We start from the raw sequence: 22,670 nt of genomic DNA on the forward strand, positions 1-22,670 counted from the left end.
CAGGGAAAAGGTGTAATATGTTTGCCCCTGTTAGAGTGAAAGAGCAGTCTGTTTATGTCTTGATTCAGTGGCTTGGAGCAGCAGACGTGGGAGTAGAGGGGCGGGTGGTTGCTAAGATAAACAAAAAAAGAGAGACTGGTTATTGGGCAATTCCAGCTCTAGGGCCTGAAAGGCAAAGCTTTCACCCTGAGAGACAGGGAAAGAAAACAGATTAAGTCACAGACTCACAGCATTGTACTGACACAGTAGAAAAATCCAACCACTTAATACCGAGGGAGGGACTACCAGACATTCTCCTAGCCCTGACTCTCAGCAACATCAACTGGCAAAACATTCTGCACTGTAATTCATCAAAGGCTTGGCAAAGGGCGAAATGATAAGGGTTCCCAGCATCGTTTACAATGTAGCATTTATGTGTTCTTTTTATAGTATTTTTACACCTTACATTTTTTGCGTATTTGGACAATGCTATTGATATAGTGTGATACACAGTTTATACAATTTGTATTATTCTTGTTATTATTTAAATATTAGTAAATAACCAATTGTATATTCAATAACCAGTATATATATATATATATATAGAGAGAGAGTATATATATATATATGTGTGTGCATTTATACACACATATAGCACATCAGATTTCTTATACAAAATTATCCCTTATCAGAAATACTTCTGATCCCAAGCATTTCAGATAAGGGATACTCAACCTGTATGTATATGTGTATGTATATGTGTGTGTATATATATATATATATATATATATATATATATATTGTGACAAACCCTATAGCAGGAGGGCCATACATGTCACTTTTAGGGGTCCTAAGCACAGTCCTCTAAGGCAATCAGTCTCGGAAACACCAGCTTGTAACAAAAACAGATCTTTATTTTTAACTGCTGAAACCCCAAAAACCAAATCATAAAAAGAAAACCTAGCTCCCAATTGGAGCCCTCTCTAACTGAACTATGCTGGTCCAGACTGACCAGCCTAATCACCCACTACCTCAACCTCCCAGCCAGACCCAGCTACGCCAGACTCTGGAAACCCCAGTTACACCTAGCCCGTGGAGAACTTTACCCAAAAGCAAACTTGCTACTGTCAATCTTCACTATCCACACATACTCAATGCGCAGTATATTTTTTTCTGCAATTTTACATTCAGGGAGACAAAATTAAACGTTTAAGGCATTATGTTCTATATATCATTATTACGAAAAAGTCTTACTTCAACAATGACATTTTTATTGAGGGAGAAACCATAATATGAGTGGAGTTTTATTTATTGTGTATGACGAGCAGCAGCTTTGAGAGGAGTTGTTCTTTCATATTCCTTCTGGATGTTTAGATAACCATTCCTGGGTTTTATCTTGCTAAATCTTATTGCCACCTCTTTGTTTGAATAGCATGTGCTGTCCCACATAGGTTTTATTCATTCAACTACATCCTGTGCCCTTTCTATTTTTAACCCCAAAGGCATAGAATAATAATTTCTGTAAATGGCCAGGTAGGGTGTAAATCTGGACAGCCTACAAGGGATTGCAGCAAAGCGATAATACTATATAAACTTCATATAGTGCAATACTAGATTGTAAGCTCTTTTGACTAAGGATCTAATCACCTTTTGTTTCTGTTAGTTCAAATCCTTATGTGATACACTATTTATTCCGTCCTGCTTACCCATTATACAGTCTGCAACATTGGTAGAACTTTTTAGGCCACACTTTGTATTTCTCTCTTCTCTTCTATGTATGATGGTGTTTGAGTATTGTGTAATGATAGTTATGTCATGAGCTTTAAATGCATACCCAAAACCACTGCCCTTCTGCTAATGGAACTTAAAATACCAAAGTAAGCAACGTAGATATCCCACTTCCTTTTATCTGCTTCCACATACTTGAAAGCCAGTAATATTGAGCTTACCATATACAGACGTATAATGTTTTGTTCTCCATCTGAGGTTGTATTTACCTAATTTTTAGACCTTCTAAGGAACAGATTATTATTATGTCTTGATATGTAAAACCATAGAATAGAAGGTGTTCTTTTTTCACACGACTGTATGTAATACTTGCAAATGTTGTAGTCAAGCCTACCAAAAGAGAGACAAAACAGAAAATAGGATAGAAAGTATATAATTTAATGATATACTAAATGCATTATAAAAAGCAATACATAAAATCATGTATTTTAGCTAATAAAGTAGTTTGATAGGCTTTGATATAATTTTTTATTTAATTTTGAAGCTTGTGTGTCATTTCCAGGTTTAGGTAATAAATAGACAAAGTAGTGTACTGTAGATTAATCACCCATTATTCACTACATAGTAAACTTTTCCTGAACAAGAAGCCATCTTTCATTACCACACGGGGGGGGGGGGTTACCAAATTCAAACAAAGAAAAACTGTCTTGGACAAAACATAACAGTAACAGCCTCCCTGCATCTGCATCACAAACATGGTGTCCTGTACTCATTCATTTGCCACCTTATTTACATTATGCTTTCACAAAGGTTTGCACTTCAGTATTTAAGAAGTTAGACACAGTTTTTCAGTACTAAATTGATTAGGCCAACTACACAAAATGTACCTAGACATTGTGTGCTCCAGCATTTAAGGGGTTAACTACATGCAACGATATACCGTATTGGCTCGAATATAGGCTGCATTTTTTCCCGGCCGGGCAGGCAGCAGGGTTAGGATACAGATCCCCCACAGCGGTGCAGGGGACCCGTATCCTACTCTCCGATACGCTCAGACAGCCTCCCCTGCCAGCACTTTCCACGGGGGGGTGCCGGCACGGGAGGTTGTCTAAGCGCAAAGTGCGGACGGTCACCGGCTGCGGCGATGCAGGTAAACAGCCTCCGCTGCCGGCACGTCTGCACGATGTGCTTTAACAATCTCCCTTGCCGGGAATTCCCATGGGGGGAGTCCCGGCAAGGGAGATTGTTAAAGCACATTGTGCAGATGTCTCGGCAGCGGAGGTTGTTAACCTGCATCGCCGCAGCCGGTGACCGTCCGCACGATGCATTTTACCTCTGCCCCCAAAACTTACCAGAGCAGACTCCCGGGTGTCTTGCGGGGCCGGCGGGGGACAGCTACGCAATACGCGTATACAACTTCCGGTGCCGGCACATCCGCTGAGTGCCGGCACCGGAAGTTGTATACGCGTATTGCGTAGATGTCCCCCGCCGGCCCCGCAAGACACCCGGGAGTCTGCTCTGGTAAGTCGGGGGGGGGGCAGAGCGGCAGCAAAACTCGGGGGGGAGAAGGAGGAGAGTGGCAGCATATCTCGGGGTGGGAGGACAGTGGCAGCATATCTCGGGGGGGAGTGGCAGCATATCTCGGGGGGGACAGAGTGGCAGCATGTTTTTTGGTGCTTTTTTAAAGAAAAAAAAATTTCTTTAAAAAAGCACCAAACTTTTAGGGTGCGGCCTATATACGGGGGCGGCCTATATCCGAGCCAATACGGTATATGTTGGTCTCTCAGTGAGGGGCTCACTATGCCTGGTTCTTACTTTCAAAGGGGAGAGCAGATACCTCCTTCCAAAAACAGTTCTCTACAGAGCCCGGCAGGGTATCCGACAGACAATCACCTAGATCTTTTTGATCAAAATATTAAAAAACAACCTTATGTATATGTTACTGGGAACAGCCATCTTAACTACCTATTCGCACAGTCTGGATGATTATTCCCTCTTCCGTCCCTTTTTAGTCTTTACAGAAACCTAGAATTTGACAGCAGATTTAAAACCATTTTACCCATCTAGTTCACCTATATAAGGCTCAGACCTTAAGCAGCCTTTGGTCTTGTTTTAGATTCAGGATAGCTTTATGACTATCCCATGCATAATTCAATTCCCTTACTGTATTAGCCTCTACCACTTGTGCTGGGTGTCTTTTACATTTATCTTCCACATATTCAGTGTAAGCGTGGGGAGAGGAAACAGTGGTGTATTGTTTAAAATGCTGGTTCTTCCATCTTTGCAAACAGATCTCAGCAACTTAAAGTTAAATAATCCAGTAATGTTAAAGCAGATTTCGCCAAAACAGTTATACTGGTTGCAAAAGTAAAGGTGTAAGCTAATGATATTTTAAGTAAATCAATATAGTTATACCAAAAGCTTGGATATTGACATTTCACCTAGTGTTAGAGGGATGTTGTAGGCAGTGATATATACAGGCCTAGGCTGACTAGGCCCAGGGGCCCGTTGTACTGGAGACGCTGACCATGGAGGTTGAGGGGACTTGGGGCACTGCCTTAGGTCAGGACAAGGACAACCCCAAAGGTAAATATGCCACTAGTTGTACCACCATTGTTCAAATAACTGTAGCTATGACTTCAAACAATGCTATAAAAACATCCCTGGAATGTACTACCTAATGTTTATCCAGAGATTATTCTGACTGCCCATAGAGTCTTAAATGAGTTCCCCTCTTCTGGGCAAAGTTGTCAGATACCTAAAAGGGTTTTTGTTTTGCATTCAGTTTTGGATTAAGGTTATCTGGGATACGTTGAACTCAATGTCTTTTCTTCAATCATACTATGTAACTATGTATGTAACACTAACCGAGTGAGAGCATCTAAAGCACAAAAGACGGTTATACTGCATCTGGCTAAGCAACCTTAAATAAAATACATAGACAATCCCGTTTCCACCTCTTTTAAAGGGTGAGACCTCTAGTTAGCCCACACCTGAATAGGACTCATCCCTGATGTTTTAGTTAGTGTTATTTATACATTTACACAATTCACTATTAAACCTTTCAGAGTTCCCTGGCATCCCAAGTGTTAAACTCAGATCCCCTTCCCTAAATAACACCACCAAGATCTAAAAGAAATATGATATGAGGGTATCACATATGGGTTAATCCAATCAAACTAATTGGAAAATCATCATCTATTAAGACATCAGTAATTAAAACCTATCAGTGTCATCGCAGATTATCTGTAATCAAATACATAAGCAGGCTGACGACAGAAGGCCTATTCTGAGCTGGTGATAAGCAATTAGTAGGAAAGCATAGTTAAACTGTGACAGTATATACGAGAGGACATCTGCACATGGTTATTACTGATTTATTATATACATTATTATACACAATTGTAACAATTCTTCATATATTTATATGAAAATGCACTAGATTTTGGTGATATATAGATATAGGGCAAGTACTTCTTTACGAATATTCTTTACTTTTAATGTAATTGATGTAATTATTAATGTATGTGTTAATGTATTTATTTTGAGATGACTATTCCAAGTATATTTAAATTAAACATCCCACAAATGGTCCGAAAAATGGCTGAATGGGCACAAGTTCCCACAGACACACTCCAAAACCTTGTGGAAAGCCTTCTCAGAAGAGCAAAAGCTGCAATAGCTGCAAAATAGGGGGGGGGGGCAACATACACAATACACAAAAGTTTGAACATTTCTTTTGAACACAGACATAATATAAAGTTCTATTGATGGTACAAGTTGATGCAAGGAGGAGAAAGCAATACAATGGGTTGTATAGGTGACACCTTTGGAAGCACAAAGTTAATCCTGGGGTAGGTACATCTGAAAGAGAAGGGCAGTTAAGTAACCCATTTAAAGTGCTTATATGGAAGAGCCGTTTTCTGACCCATATGTAATGATGTTATTAAAAAACAACTATTTAATAGGAAATATTTCGTAATAAATGAGGTTGTGCAAGGTAAAAGGTCCGCTTCGAGAAATGATTTTCCTTCTGTAATTGCATCTAGATTATGTAGACTTTAATCCATGCAGATGTTTTTATGCTCAAATTCATTAACTGCTTTGAGAAAAAAATTTGTGGTTTAGTGAATTTTCGTTTGGGACTCTCCTTCCGTTTTTCTGTTCTCTAAAATTAAGTTTGGCGCATGAAACCAAACACAGCTTTCAACTTCAATAATTTGGCATTGGATTAAGCAAATTAGCAAAGATATTCAGTAAATATAGTAAAGTACAATGATTAATCATCTGCACCGTGATACATCAGCATTTAAAGAGGTTTTTGGTGTCCAGAAGGTGATAATAATCCAAGGAACAAGGAGTTGATGAAAAGAAGACATAATAGCAATAGCACTCTGTCACCAACCAAATCCACGGTATTATATATGTTATACACTACTTGTTATATCCTGTCTACCCATTGTACAGCGCTATGGAATATGATGGTGCTATATAAAACAATAAATAAAAATAATATGCATTACACAGGGTCTACTCACTCCTTCAAAATGTAGAATGAGGTTAGTGAATAAACAGTAATATCGATGTTAAAATATGCTGCTTGTTTATTTTTGCTACTTAAACACAAAAAATAAAAATGTATATGAAAGCACAGTCATGTTTTGTACAAATTTATTGCATTCAATGAATGCTATTTTACTAGATTGGAGGATCCCAGAGCAATTTTTAATTTTTGATGGAAAGCATCCACCCGCTCTTTATGAGCTGGCCAGTATAAGATGCAGGAAGATTTGAACATTCCCCGTCTTAGATGTATGGTGTAATTCAATTTGTAATCTGGAATATCCTCAAGGAAGATCAATATAATGGAGTCCCGGCTTTGCTCTATGGCTTGCTGAACAGCATGGTGAATCTTGAACCTGACAAGCAAAAGTGTATAAGGTTAAGAAGTTCACCTAGAAATTAAAAAAAATAAATTTTAAAACAAAATTAACAATGGTTAGAATCTTAAAACTCTTACAGGTGAAGCATTATCCAAGTGCTTTAGCACATTATTGTTTTTAACCAAAAGATCATAAAACAACACAAAAAAGAGATAATGTATCTGGTACCATGATAACAAAGACTTTCAGCTTATCAAAACCCGTCTTTTGTATCGCATGGCTACAAGTGAAAATTCAACATTCCTATAAAAATCTAAATTACCCTACAGCTAACAAAAGGGTTATTTCTGGGCATGATTTGCATTCAACTTGGCTACTTACTTCTGATGCTCTGATCAGTTATAAACTGTTATATATGACACACCTATGACACAAGTGTCTTACTTGGGGTACCTTGACGTAGAGGTGAGTTAAGCAATACATGGCCATTTGGTGTGACGGAATCCCCAATATTTATTGGTATTGGTAAATAGTATTTGCTGGGTATGCACTGATTCCTTGCATTGGTGTATGTACATATCTATCATTTCAACAACTTCAGAACTTCATTCTGAAGTTATATCCTCTTTAGGGTGTGCATTCCTTTCTGTATTTTTTTGCGTAGTCAGAATTAATACCTTAGTCTCGGATGTAGTAACCTCTTAAACAGAGCAATGCAATGCAGGCTTTGAGCAAGATCAGCAATTGAGTGATGCTGCCCTGAGAGGCCTGAACCTGATCTGCCCTCGATTTGGTGACAGAAGTGGTTGCCCTCCCAACAACTTAGTCACCCTAGGCCACAACACAAAATAATGTATTCATACTTGTATCTTCTCAGAACTTTCACACACTCTTTTAACCTCACATAAGCATGCGTGGTACCAGAAAGATGTTTTTCTGTGTCTTATTCTGTATTTGCCTATGAAACATTTACTCTTGCCCATTAAGCTTACCTCTTGCACCAATTATCATTCAAAAAATGTTGAGTTATAACAAAAATTATCTTTCTGCTATTGTTTATGCTGTTAACGACGGCTGTAAGCTGTGATGTTCCACCTTCAAAATCTCTTTCTTCAAAGCAGAACTGAAAATGGCACACATCATCTTCTTCTTCGAGAGGAATTAAATTTCTTTCAACCCATGACATATCCTTTACAGCATGAATAATGTAGGCATCATAAGCAAAGTTCTCTCCTCTAGAATCTACTTCTTTGAAGCCAAGAATTCTGTTCACAGAAACATTCCAGTAAAATTGTATTCTCCACCCTTGGAACTGTATCAGAAATACAAAACATATGAAACTAACCACCAGGGTAAAAGTAAGTGTAAAAAGTGTTTTAAATGGTGCGTTATCCTTACAGGGGGAGTTGTCAAAGAATTTCACAGGAATTCCATGGTATCTGCTTGGTGTATTACAAATGTATTGAGTGTCCAAGCCCTGAATAGTAGCATTGGTTGTATTAATCCAATTTGCAAACCAAGCTATGCTCTCACAAGTGCAATCAAAAGGATTTCCACCCATGTTTAATATCTTAAGGTTTTTTAAAACATTCACAAACAGCACTTTCTCAACTGATGTTATGAGATTTTTATGAAGATCTAATTCATAAAGTGATAGTTGATCTTCAAATATTGATGGAGGAAGAATGCATACATTATTTTCTCCCATTCCCAAAATCCTTAATTTTGACAGCCCTTGGAAAGCTGAAGCAGGAATTTCATCGAAGCCATTAGATAACAAGTTAAGTATTTCCAAATTATGTAACCCTTTAAGGAACATAAATGGTCCTCCAGGATTAGCTTTCTTCCATAATCGAGCCAAGTTGTTGTGCTGAAGATTGAGAATTCTAAGATTGGATAGACCTTCAAATATGTTTTCCTGTATATTAGCGATGTTATTGTTGCTGATGTCTAAAAGGGTAAGATTTTCTAGAACTCTAAATGGAGAAAGTTCAAGGTCTCTAAAGGTTAGTTTTGTCTTTCTGAGGTTTAACTTCTTAAGACTTGGAACCAAATTAAAAGAATTGCTGGTGAGTGTCAGGCGGTTGTTATAAGAAAGATATATCAGTTCAATACTGTGAAGACCTAAAAATTCATGACCTATAATGTCCTGGTCAATTCTATTTAGACCCAGATCAAGAAACTGTAGGCTTCCCAGGGAGGAAAATGCTCCATATTCCAATATTGCTATCCCAGTTTTACTCAGATTTAGCGTAAGCAAAGGTGACATTGAAAGAGAGGAAAATGTTGCATTTGTAATGGTCTGTAAGTTTGCGGAGCATTCTGTCATACTTAATGTTTTCAGACTCGTAAGACCACTAAAGGTTTTTTCTGTAAGGCTGGAAATTTTGTTGCCATCCATGTTGAGATATTCAAGGTTCTTCAGCCAGTGGAATGATAGGTCATTAATTTTTGATACTTTGGAAGTAACTTTGGAAGTAAAAAACTTTTTTAAATTCAAAGTCTTCACTTCTGTCAAGCCACGAAATGTGTTGGGATTTAGTTGACTAACTTGATTATATTCCAGATTTAGATTTTGTAAGTGTGATAGATAAACAAACGAATCATTTTCTATCTCGATCAAGCCATTTTTAGAGATATCCAGCAATACAAGATCCGTGTTTGCTAATCCACTGAAAGTTTTGTTATGTATTCTTAACAGTTGTACGTTTGCTAATAAAATGAACTGGATTCCTGTGCCACCTAATGCTGAACAAAGGTCCTCCACGAGAGTAGGTCCAAGAGTTGTATTAGCCATTACAAAAGTATGAAGACTCCATAGAGCTCTAAAACAGTCTGGAGTTACCTAAAAATGAAAGTTTTGAGATTTTGAGTGTTACTACAACATAAATAAAGAAATTGGATGATTTTGTTTCACTATGACATATCAGTGTTGGAAATATGAAAAATATCAGAACCACAAAATGTATTATATGCTCATAAAAGAACCACACCATGCAAATGTGTCCTTTTGTAAGTATTACAGTTAAGGAATGCATTAAGTATATTTGATCTGTAGTACTTTTTTGCATGGATGCAACCTGCTGGGACAGAAAACAATGAGCATGGTTAGATTAATCACCAAGTAGATCACACACTTGCCTAGAGAAGTACAGAAACTACATAATGTGAATACCTCGATGGTAGCTCATGCAATCTCAACTATGTTCTTCCAATATTGGCCATAGGCAAACTCATTAAAGTAAGCACTGAAGATTGAGCTTAGGGGAGACGCAAGGGCTGCATGACAGTTCAAGTGTGACCAAAGGCACTAAAGGGGTAAATTAATTAATGTGGGGGCTGGAGGGGTTGTATGAGAGCTGGGTTGGCATAGGAGGGGGTTCAGGGTGATTATAGGTAGGTTAGAAAACCCACCCAGTAATTTGCCCACCTGCCTTGGAGCACATATTTTGGTAGGTGAGTGTAAAAAGTGCAGAATGAAGTGTTATGCCAAGACAACAGTGTGTAGGAATAATGATAGAATCGTTCACAGTGAGTTCAGGTTTGGAGGTTAATGAAGGATGGAAAGAATCAAATGATGTATTTTGATGGTTGCTTTCATTTGTGTCAAGTGCACTCAGGATCAGGGCCGGACTGGCCCACCGGGATACCGGGAAATTTCCCGGTGGGCCGGCAGATTCGTAGGCCGGGCGACTGCCCGAAATCTTATCTAAACGGCCGGCGCTACTTCAATTCTTTTTTTATTAAAGTATTAAAGCAGCGCCGGCCGCCGGCATCAGCGCTCAGCGGCCGTGTGCGATGGCCGCCTGCTGATGGGAGCAGCGTGAGGGGTGAAAGCCCCGCCCCCTCGCACGGACCTTTCACCCCTCATGTTGCTCCAATCACTATGCGGCCATCAGATTAATGGAAATTTAATCGAAACGGCCGATGCGTGCTGACACCGCCGGCCGGAGCTACTTTAATACTTTTTTATTTTACTTTATATGGCAAGCCGATCCGGCATATTCAATTTAAAAAAAAAAAGAATTAAAGTAGCTCCGGCCGGCGGTGTCAGCACGCATCGGCCGTTTCGATTAAATTTCCATTAATCTGATGGCCGCATAGTGGCCGCATAGTGATGGGAGGAGCGTGAGGGGTGAGAGCTCCGCCCCCTCACACTCAGACTGCTGGAGCACCGGATGTCCTGTGGAAGAAGTAGAAGGTAAATAAACATTTTTTTTTTTTAACAAACTGTATAATATTTTTTTTATATAAAAGCCTTATGCCCCCCATATGCCCCTCTGCCTCCCTGATATGCCTTATGCCCCTTATATGTCACTCTCCTTCCAGAAATGCCTTATACCCCTATATGCCACTCTGTTCCATGATATGCCTTCTGACCCCCTAAATGCCAGAGTGGCATATAGGGGTATAAGGCATTTCTGGAGTCAGAGTGGCATATAGGGGCTACAAGGCATTTCTGGAGGCAAAGTGGCATATATGAGGTTAAAATGCATATCATGGGGCAGAGTGGCATATAGGAGGGTATAAGGCATATCAGGGAGGCAGAGTGGCATATGGGGGGCATAAGGCTTTTCTGGAGTGCCCCATGGTATACCTTTTAACCCCCTATATGCCACTCTGCCTCTATAAATGCCTTTTAACCCCCTATATGCCACTCTGCCTCTATAAATGCCTTTTAACCCCCTATATGGCAGAGTGGCATATAGGGGGTATAAGGCATTTCTGGAGGCAGAGGGGTATATAGGGAGTTAAAAGGGGGCAGAGTGGCAAGCCTGGGGCAGATGTCTGGCACTCCACCAGAATTGATCTGTGTTTGTTTTCTGGATATACCCTGCAATACGAAAAGACATCAGATTCTACTAACTTAATCAGGTTCTATTAACTTAAGTAATTGAAAGCTCCTTGACATGGGGCTCTGTGCAAAAGAAAATAAAAAGGGGGTAGAAGGGGCTGTTGGTAACCCTATTAGAGGAAGGGAAAGATTGCATCAGGTTCTGGGCAACAGCGACTCGCGTGATATGCCTTTTAACCCCCTATATGGCAGAGTGGCATATAGGGGGTATAAGGCATTTCTGGAGGCAGAGGGGCATATAGGTGGTTAAAAGTAGGCATAGTGGCAAGTCTGGGGCAGATGTGCATAACTGGGGGGGGCAGGTTGGCAAATAAAAGGAAATAAAAACAAAAACAAAAAATGTCTCAATCTAAAAATGTTTGCAGTAGTAAATGTTTTGATTCCATTATGTGTAATATATTTCATTTATTAGGGCCTTTTAACAGTTTTGCTTTCTGGTATTTTAATACAAATAATATGATAAAAAGAATGTTTTATAGTTATTTGTATGGCACATAGTGTGACTCGGGTGTAAGGGGTGCGTGTGGGTATAAGAGCTCAATCGCGAGATAAACTATATGGGGCTGCTCTCCAAATGTTTCCAGGGCTGCTTTTCAGTCCCAGTCCGGCCCTGCTCAGGATCTAGCATATAAACACTTACCGCTTTAAGGGGATTCGATGACAGGTCAAGCTTTTTGAGGGAGGTGTTCGCTAGAAATTCAAGACCCTCCTTCTTGAGTTCCACAATCTTATTACTAGACAATTTAAGTTCCTTTAGATTATGGAGTTGTCTGTCACCTAAATGGGTAGAGGTCAGTTTGTTGTGTGACATGTCCAGAATAGATAAATTCTGTGGAAAAAAAATATAGTTATTTGTTAAAACAAAAGACTTAATAAACCAGAGCTGTCATTGTATCCTCCTTCATATTCTGCATGGTCTTTTCCCAAACCCTACAACCCTACTAATAGCGGTTGTGTTGTTCTGGAACCATATCCATGCTATAGACCGCTGTGCAGCGGGATATACATGGAAACAAACTGTTCACCATGTCTAGTAAGAATATCACTTTCTCCAAAGTATTTATATCCTTCTGGAGATATGGTCTCCGGTACTGTACACAATACCCCAATTAAGGTCTCACCAGTGCTTTTTGAGGTGCATTCAATATGCTGTGGCTCCTTTCCCAATCAGCAAGTTTGAAATGTGGCAGTGACCATCACAAATATCTATCATACAGTATACAGCCCCAAGTCCACTAAAACCTTTGTTAATGTATTCCTGCCCCAAAATGCCATGCTGACATGACATCTTTCTTTTTTTTTTTTAATGACGGCAAAAGTTTGTTGAAAGGTTATAAATTCTAGCTAGCTGGTGAGGGGTTAGATACCATGCTATCAAAACCTTTTTTTTCTTTCAACTGAATCTTAAACATTTATGAACGAATAATATATCATGTACAAGTGTTTTTAGTGAACTAGGTAAAGCTCTGTAACATCTTCTGTTTCATTTTTCAGAGGTTTTACTGACGTTTTGGAGACAGAACAATAAGATGCTGTGACTTACAGATTTTAATATATGGCTAGGGAAATGGTGCTATGAACAGGGATTTGGTTTTATTTCCCAAACCAGTCCTATTTGGTATAATAAGTAACTGTTTAAAAAGATGGATTGTAGCTTTTTCCCAAAGGACCCAAAGTTCTTAGTAATAGGTGTTTAAATTGGGAGAGATCAAGACATTTTGGTCATTTTCTATTCCAGTATGACTGTGCCGCAGTGCACAAAACATGGTCCATAAAGACAGGGTTGGATGAGTTTGGTGTGACCGCACAGAGCCCTGACCTCAACTCCATCGAACACCTTTGGGATGAACTGGAACGGAGATTGCGAGCCAGGCCTTATCCAACACCATTGCCTGACCTCACAAATGCTCTGCTGGATGAATGGGTAAAAATTCCCACAGAAACTCTCCAAAATCTTGTAAAGATTTTTAAGATGTTATAGCTGCAAAGGAAGGGGGCATCTAAATATTAATGTCTGTGCATTTAAAATGCAATGTCATAAAAGTCTCTGTTAGTGTAATGGTCAGATGGAGAATACTTTTGTCCATATAGTGTATGTCTGACATATAGGTTGAAAAACAGTAGGTTTAGAGTTATGCATGAAAATACCCTCAATTTAAGGAAGTAGCACATGTTTGGATCGTTCTTGACCCTGATTCTGATTTGAGTGCTTATCTTCTGTTTGCCTTGACCTCGTCCTACCTTCTGTCAGGAGGTATTGCAGGGCAGCAACTTCACTACAAAAGGACTCTGATCCCAGTACAGGTAGGTCTAACAAGAGGATTATATACTGAATTGTTTTCTTTTCACCTTCAGCAAGAATACAGAGGGCATAATGTCTTTATTTTAAAGTATTTCCTTAATATCCTCCTATCTTTTCTCTAAATGTGGATGATTCAAAATGAATGAGTTAAATTCCCACGACCATGATAAGCCCGGGTGAACCACAACCTGAAGGATGCCTGGGAAATTTAATCTAGCTTTTGCAGATCTTCACAACCAACAACTCAATGACATTACGCAACCAGTATTTTCCAATGGGCTCCTTAATAACATTTATAATTATCCACTACTATTTTGTTGTCTTAAGCGAGACAACCAAAATAGTCTCCTCCTGTTCTTCTACTCTGGCCACAAAGATGTTGACCAACAAACCCATTTTCATTTATTTATGCAATACATGAGATTCAAGTGCAAAAAATATTTTATAAGAGCATCTTACCTCTGGTTTTTCAAAGGGGTTTCCAGTGATGGCAGTTATCACATTGTAATTCAGATATAGTTCAAGTAGATTTTTACATGAAACAAAGTATCTTTCTGAAATCTTAGAAAACTCATTGTGTTGCAGGTTTAAGGTTCTTAGCAGAGGCAGCTTCTCACACAGTTCTGGTTCAAATATATGGAGGGTATTAAAACCAACATCCAGATGCTCCAGTTGATCATACCTGGAGAGATTGGCAGCAGGCAGCTTCTTGAGCTGGTTGTGAGAAAGGTCCAACTCTTTGATGGTAGAAGGAAGGTCAGAGGGTATTACAGACAGTTTGAGGTGGCTGCAGTCAGCCTTTTCTTGTGTGACCTTGCACGGGTTTTCAGCTAAGACTGACAACACACAAAGTGTGAAGACACTGTAAAACGCACTTTTTGGGAACAGTTGTACACGCCCCATGATGTGTCTGTATTGGAAAAAAATCATGAGGCTTTTTTAAAAAAAATAATTTAATTACAACCAAATCATTAATTCACTGTTAACACTGCAGTGGCTGCTGGTAGGGAAGAGATGGGGTATCAATATTTACAGCATAGATTATTCCTACCAATTATTTCTAGAATGCAATCCACTGACTATTGCCTTCACAAAGAGGAATGTAACACCGGTCAATGTTTCATCAATGGGTAGAACAAAGAGAGAGAGATGGAAGGAGAGGGTAAGCATGCGAGCCGGGCCCTCCCCTTACAAAAAATTACTGCAGTTTTTCTGAAGTAATACTGCAGTTTTTTGGACATGAAAAAACTGCAATACTGCACTTTTACTCAGAGCCGGCCTTAGGTGTTCTGGCGCCCTGTGCGGACTACTCGTCTGGCGCCCCCCCATCCCAAAAAAAGAAAGGAATCAAAACTTGTAACAAAACCCCAATCACTATATACTACGCCAAACATTGATGTGGTGTAGGCCTACCACTTCATTGTCTGGCTTAGTAGTAGGGATGCACCGAAACGAATTCTGGACTGAAACCAAAAGTGCAGCATTTACCTGGCCGAAACCGAATATGACCCCCCCACACACACACCATAACACATTACAAAACAATTAAATAACAATATTTATATATATATATATATATATGATTAACAGCAATCACATTCTTATCATGCCCGCAGATTCCAGGATGTACTCGTAGACTACTTGGCATGATAGGAGTATGATTGCCCTATGTACCCCGTCTCACTCCATTCTCCCTATCTACTCCCTCCTAACTATCTACCCTCTCCCTCTTTGAAGTTCACTTAACTTTCAGAAGTCCTGCGGTGAGGGTGCAAGGCCTCTGCCTCCCAGCTCTGCCACTGTATGGAACAGTATAGAGTGATGGGAGTTATGATGTACTTTAGAGCATAATTATATAATGAAAAATACATTGGAAATGGTACAGCATAACACCCATCACTCTCACACCCTTACCAATCCACACACATACACCAATCCACACATATACACCAATCCACACATATATACCAATCCACACACACATACACCAATCCACACACATACACCAATCCACACATATACACCAATCCACTCCACACATATACACCAATCCACACACATACACCAATCCACACATATACACCAATCCACACATATACACCAATCCACTCCACACATATACACCAATCCACACATACACCAATCCACACATATACCAATCCACACATATACACCAATCCACACATATACACTAATCCACACATATACCAATCCACACATATACACCAATCCACACATATACACCAATCCACACGCATACCAATCCACACACGTATACACCAATCCACACATATATACCAATCCACACGCATACCAATCCACACATATACACCAATCCACACATATATACCAATCCACACATATACACCAATCCACACATATACACCAATCCACACATATACACCAAACCACACATATATACCAAACCACACACATATATACCAAACCACACATATATACTAATCCACACATATACACCAATCCACTCTCACTGTCACTCTATGCTTTCCTACCTTTCCTCTTTCAGTTTCTTTGCCTTCGCTCTTCTTCTTAGTTCTTCTGTCTTCTCTTCTTCCGGGTCAGAGGGCACGGAGACCGGTGGGCGCGGCTTCAGTGCTGTGCGCCGGGATCTGACAGCAAACCCCGGCGCACAGCAGCTGTTGCCGCGGGGATCACAAGGGAGCGGTATCGGAGGTCTGTTAAAGACCTCCGATACTGCTCCCTTGCGAGCCTGCTCCTCCAGCGGCGGACATTACTGTCCGTCTCTGGAGGGGTGCCGGGTGCCCCCATACTGGCGGCAGCGGACCCCGCGGCGGCAGGGGCGTCGGACCGCGCTGCGGCGGACCCCGCGGCGGCAGTGGCGTCGGACCGCGCTGCGGCGGCGTCGGACCCCGCGGCGGCGCCCCCTGGAGTGTGGCGCCCTGTGCGGTCGCACAGGTCGCACACCCCAAAGGCCGGCCCTGCTTTTACTGCAGTATTACTGCACATTTATTGCACTTTTACTGCATTTGTACTTCACTGTAATTTTTTCGTAAGGGTTACCTAATGTATCAGTTTGTTTCTGTCTGCCAATTCTAGTTTTGTCTTTCCCTTGAAAATATGAATTGCACGTTACACTGCATAAATTGTAAGCAGTGTTCAAATTGGGATGGGTCTGGGGGTGGTGTGTTCAGAGACCGGAACCACTGGCCCACTATACCCAAAGAGCCACCTTGCTGTTCTCAGCTTAAGAGCATGGAAAGGTGGCCATGTGGGATCTGCAACGGGAATCTGTTCTGCAAACACACAGACCTCTGCTGATCTGCAAAAACAATACTAGCCATTGTAAATCAACAAAACAGAGAATGCCCAAAATATCTCAGCATTTGGTATTCTAATTCACAAAATAAGGACCGCAATTTGCAAAAACAAATACCTAAAAATACCCAAATTACCCTTTTGCTGTAATTTGGCCGATCTAGTCTACCCATTTTCCTTGATGTAACGACTGTAATTAGTCCTTGGTCTTTACCACTTCTGCTGGGAAGCTGTACCATTTATCTATCACATAAAGGAAAATTCTCTTCGATTGCATATCAGACTATGACCCGCTAGTATAAGAATATAATCTTTTGTTCTAACATTTTTTCTTATTTGAAATAAACCTCCCTTCTGTTTTTTCCTCCAACATATTGAGTTCCCTTCGTCTTTCCTGATAATTTTAACCTACACTACTATACCTACATGCATTCATTTCAAGCACATCTTATCCAGGTTCACAGTGCAGCTAGCCTAAAAGTAATCAAAATAAACTCTGGCAGTTAAAGTGTTAAGAATAACATTAAAACTTACATGTCAGGCTGACAAAGCCGTGACTGCAATGCAAAATTAACACCCATTGCATGCCTAATCTCCGATACATAAGAAAAAACATTGGCGTTTTCTACCCAAAGCAAGACCATTGCTTCCCAGATCATAAACTTTAAATCAGGCAACATTGTTCTAAAACTTACAGATCACTCTGGGTTTTCAAGGGCGATATTTCTTGTTGTTTCTGTATGTTTTAAAACGAGGTCATAACCACAAGCCGTGTTATGAGCTGTAGATAGAATGTACGTGAGTCACCCCTCCTAAAATGGGAGGGGCTTTCCCTCCATGTGTGCCCGAGCTGGCTGCGTTCTGTATGATACACAGCCACCTATAGCGACAGCTGTGGGGAAATAGTTTAATGCCATGGCTTACATCCATATGCAGGGGTGTTGATAGGCCTCCAAAAGATCCACGGCTAGTGCCCGTAGCACAATGGATGGCAGCAGAGTGTGCTTTGGGAGTGGTCGCTGTGCACACTGCACAGATACCGAATACACACACAAATATTTCCAAAACATTTAAAAATGAACAACATTCGGATTTCTTAATTTCCAGCAACCTCTGTGAAATATGCAACCAAGTCTATCTGCTTTAGACACCCACTTTTAACTATATAATATGTACATATGGACTTGCCCCAGCACCCAGATTGCACCCACAGGAATTGCACCCACAGTGGTCTTAGGTTTCCTCTTCATCCGCCCCTTTCTCACGATCCCTTCCATTTCTCTTTGTCTGAGCTCTCTCTTTGGATCCATTTAGAGGGAGATCTATGATCTCCCCAGTCAGCCCATAGCCCCTAATAGAGACTCTGGGGTCAAAGTATGCTTTAGCCCCAGAGTCTCCATTCGGGGCAATGAAGTTGAGATTTAGGGCCTCAACCCCAGTAGCCCCCCTACCGATCCATATGAATGAAAATACTACTGTTCTTTATTCAAACAAAGTCAAGTCGACGTTTCACTCATTGCTGACTTTCATCAGGACATACATTTGAAATAAAACAAACACATATTTATAATAAAATAGCAAGAGAACTCACCAATCTGAAGTGGGTGGGTGTGTGCCGAAATCAGCGTGTCAATGCCGTTAGTGCGCAATATTCTGTGTGTTCGTGGAGAGGGAACAGCTGCATGTGAACCCCCAGTGGAACTACCCACCAGGTGCCACTGTGTGACCCTGTCATCTGTATATACAGGAACACATTTTCTCCAATAACATCTTTAGCAGATGTATTTTAGACTTTGGATTATAGCAGTCCTAAGGTCCATCTACCTTACACACCTTTATTTTGTGCCTTTTCTAATTTTGTCAGCATTAATGTAAAAGTATGTGAGATAAAAAGTCACATTTAAATTTAACATTTTTACCAAAACGTATTTCTACTATTTTATTTACTGTGCAGTGCACCACTTGGCAGTTCCGGATACCTTTTATTGCTTACTTCAAGAAAATATATATTATATTGTTTTTAACGGATAAAGAGAATGGCCCGCTTGGTTAAACATACCACAAGTTATTTGCTTGTTAAAAATGAGTGTAAAATATAAAATTTTTGAAAAAATTATATAAACATAGGAAATGTTTATTTTGGCTAATTGTTGTTCATTTCTCCAGAAGTAGACTCGTTACAAGGAATAACATGTAGTATCCATTCCTGAAGCATTGTCAATATTCACAGTGGAGTCTAACATACTTTAAATTCCTTCACTGGGGAACCACAGGGTTTTTGAAAGAACATTTGTACAATGAAATCATTGTCGCTGGAATGAAGTAAGGTTGTCCATTAGGGTCGAGAGCATCCCATATTCCCTGGTGATGTATAAATGCACCTTCTGAAGGAAAATTATTATTAAAAGTGCCTTGTAAACAAAAGTGATCAACGCAAAGCACCTTCTTGTGTATGCCTTGCACCCTAATGGTATAACTTCATTATGCTCATTAATCATATTAATTTGGAATGCACTCAACATATTCAATGTGTGCAACAGATTAAGTGCTTTCCACAAAACAATTTGAGGACATGCAAATTCAAATACATAAAATCCAGGCTGAGTATACATGATCATTTTTAACCCCTTCGTGACAAAGGCTGATTTTACTTTTTGTACCCTTCGTGACAATGGCCTTTTTAACATTTTTGCGCTGCTCGTGTTTAGCTGTAATTTTCTTCTTTCCCGTTTACTGAACCCACACACATTAGATATTGTTTTTTTCAGGACAAGAAGGGCTTTCTTTAGATGACATTGTTTTGATTGTATCGTATTATTTACTATTAAAAAAAAGTATAAAATATGGTGAAAAATTTAGAAAAAAATGACTGTTTCTAACTTTTAGTTGAAAAATCTTTTACTCATCTATAAAAGGTAATGAAAAAACCTGCTAAATAGATTCTACTATTTGTCCTGAGTTTAGAAATACCCAATGTTTTTATGTTTTTTTGCTTTTTTCTACCCATTATGGGGCAATAAGTACAGGTAGCGTTTTGCTATTTCAAAGCCATTTTTTCCGAATCTGGTAATTCTTCCCCTCATGTGCCATTTCGGGTATATTTGAAGCCGGCCAATGCAATTTACCCCATCAAGTCATATATTTTTGAAAACTAGACAGCCCAGGGTATTCCAAATGCTAGTATTTTAACCCTTTCCAAGCACTTATTTTGCATTTGTTTTTCCACACACATTTTACTTCAGGTATGAATTAAAAGGTTCTCGTATATGTCACTATCACAAAACACCCCAATATGTGTTCAGCAACAATATGTGTTGACGCCCCGGGGAGGGGCCAAAGATGGCCCCTTTGTGCCGATCATGGCGTTGCTGAATGCCTCGAGGTCGAGGCATTACAGCAACGTCGTTTTGGTGCAGAAAGCGAAAATAGATCGCTTTCTGCACCCGTTTAAAGACGTGCCGGTCCTGGCACGTCATTTGTCGTTAAGTCCTTGATTTTCCGCGACGTGCCCGGATTGGCAATTGTCATCAAGGGGTTAAAGAAAGGGCACTGAAGGCTTGCAAAATATTTACATCATCCAAAAATACACCTTGTGTATATATATATATATATATATATATATATATATATATATATAGTGTCTCTATTGCTATTCTAGAAATAGCTGCAGTGACTTTTCATTTTCCACCTATATAGTTTATCAACCAAGTCAAGATACATGCATAATAATCAGCAATGAAACTGCTTATTTTTATACCTTTCAGTGATACATGAAAGTCTGTACTTCATTAACATGGCAAACCCTGAGGGAAGAGTGAGTGGGCTTTATTTTAAACAACAGAATATCTGGAGAAGACAGAAAACCGCGGCTGCAAAATATTTGTAATAATAATGATTCTTCCCCATCACAAATGACACAAAGACACTTTTTGCAAATGTGAATAAAAATAACTGTTTCTAATAAGTTTTCAAATTTCACTGACCCATAGATCAAGCCTGAAAAAATTCTGTAGAATTATCTGAGGCTGAGGGCATCGAAATGTTTTGTACATTTGTAAAATTGTTTCCTCAACTCACTTTTGTATTTCTTAATATAACAAAATACTACGTCTGTCCCAGCTGATTCTGGCAAATTATGTAGTTAGCTGGGAAATATGATCATGCAATGTGGCGGGAAAGTACATCGATAAACTATTTGTAATTTTAAAATAAAACACTAGATGGCAGGGCAGGCTCATAAAAAAACTAGACTAGACTATTTCAAATACCAACTATTACAAATCTTTGGATTTATCTCAAACCTAAACAAGGAAACAAAGAAGACTTTCCAAAACTTTCCAAAACTATAACATATTTAGCCAGTATGTAAAAAATGTGAATAAAACAACATACAGAAAATATGTTATAACGAAATATTTTCAGATTAGTAGTGCCAATAATTTTATCCAATTCTAGGTTGTCGTGGTTGGCCGTAAATTGATTTTCATGTAAATTGAACTGGTAGTGTAACTTACCAGATTGTATCAAAACACTTGTATTAAAATGTTATTGTGTTACTGATAGAAAGCCCCTGCTGCTATTACGTATGTAGCATTAAAGCACATACTGTACAATGTATTCCATTACCTGTATGTAACATTTCCATTTTAATACTTTTAGGGAAATAATTTTATTGTTTTTAAGAATTTCAACTTGTTTTAGGTTGCTTACTTTTTGCCTATTATGTTAGATGTGAAAATATCCTGATAAGTCTATTCTATCCACTATCCTTAAACATATTGCCTAATAAATGTTAAAATGCCTGTCTGTCTGTGGAATCATCACTATGAGTGCAGGAGGGTCTAATAAAGGTGCTTCCCCTTTCATGAAACATTTACTCTTTTAGGCTTTTGTTTTTCTTCAGTTAACACATAAAACAAACATGGATACTAATAAGAATACTTTTCTATTGGTATGGCTACAAAACCAGCCAGTGCCCTTTAGTTTTATACTAAACAGCACCTTTTTGATAAACTGCAATGAAGCATTTTTAGGTCAGACTTAACTATTTATGATCAATAACTAGCTGCTTTCTCTGATACAATGCATACAGTATGTGTAATATATCCTTAAATCTGAGGGGGAAAATCAGATATATCCATGCAGGGCCATCCCAGCCCTTCTGAAAGTTGCTGGGATTGAAGAGTTAAAGGAAGACCCTCCAAAGCCCCATAAAGCCCTACCAATGAAGAATACATATTAAAGTTATCGGCAAGTATTTTAATATGCATTCTTTGCACGTACCTTCGTTCTTAGTTATTTTTATTGTTTATAGAGCGGCAAAAGAAATACAAATTTCACCCAACATTATTTCTATATTGTAAAAATGTAATTAATTAAATATTTTCAAATACCCAATACCCATTAAACTCAATTTGGGCATTTTTCAACTTGATATGTTACTTCTAGATTCCACTAGACAAAAATTGTGTTTTCCTCAATCGAAAAAAGAATATTGTAGAATTGGATTTCAGCAATACTTCTGTATTAAGAATCCAGGCTTCACACATGGAAGACACATCATAAAAATTAACCTGCTTCAGCATAGCCACTTTAGTTAAATTAAAGAAAAAACATAATGCCGTCT

At 39.2% G+C, this 22,670-nt stretch overlaps 1 protein-coding gene across 2 annotated transcripts; it reads right to left on the reverse strand.

The window, feature by feature from the left end:
* Positions 1-6,287: 6,287 nt before the first annotated feature.
* On the reverse strand, positions 6,288-17,847 carry TLR3 (toll like receptor 3). 2 transcript variants are annotated; one of them, XM_053459167.1, is made up of 5 exons: positions 17,740-17,847; positions 14,207-14,657; positions 12,086-12,274; positions 7,583-9,435; positions 6,288-6,626 (listed from the first exon to the last, which is right to left on the reverse strand). In XM_053459167.1, the coding sequence occupies exons 2-5, from the start codon at positions 14,648-14,650 to the stop codon at positions 6,398-6,400; spliced, it is 2,715 nt and encodes a 904-aa protein (XP_053315142.1). In that variant the 5' UTR covers positions 14,651-14,657; positions 17,740-17,847; the 3' UTR covers positions 6,288-6,397. The 2 variants fall into 2 exon arrangements, with proteins under 2 accessions (XP_053315142.1, XP_053315151.1); XM_053459176.1 differs by lacking the exon at positions 17,740-17,847 and having other exon boundaries at positions 14,430-14,566.
* Between the last annotated feature and the right edge of the window lie 4,823 nt (positions 17,848-22,670).

The sequence above is a fragment of the Spea bombifrons genome, chromosome 1, assembly GCF_027358695.1.
Source record: "Spea bombifrons isolate aSpeBom1 chromosome 1, aSpeBom1.2.pri, whole genome shotgun sequence".
In the NCBI taxonomy this organism is placed as follows: Eukaryota; Metazoa; Chordata; class Amphibia; order Anura; family Pelobatidae; genus Spea; species Spea bombifrons.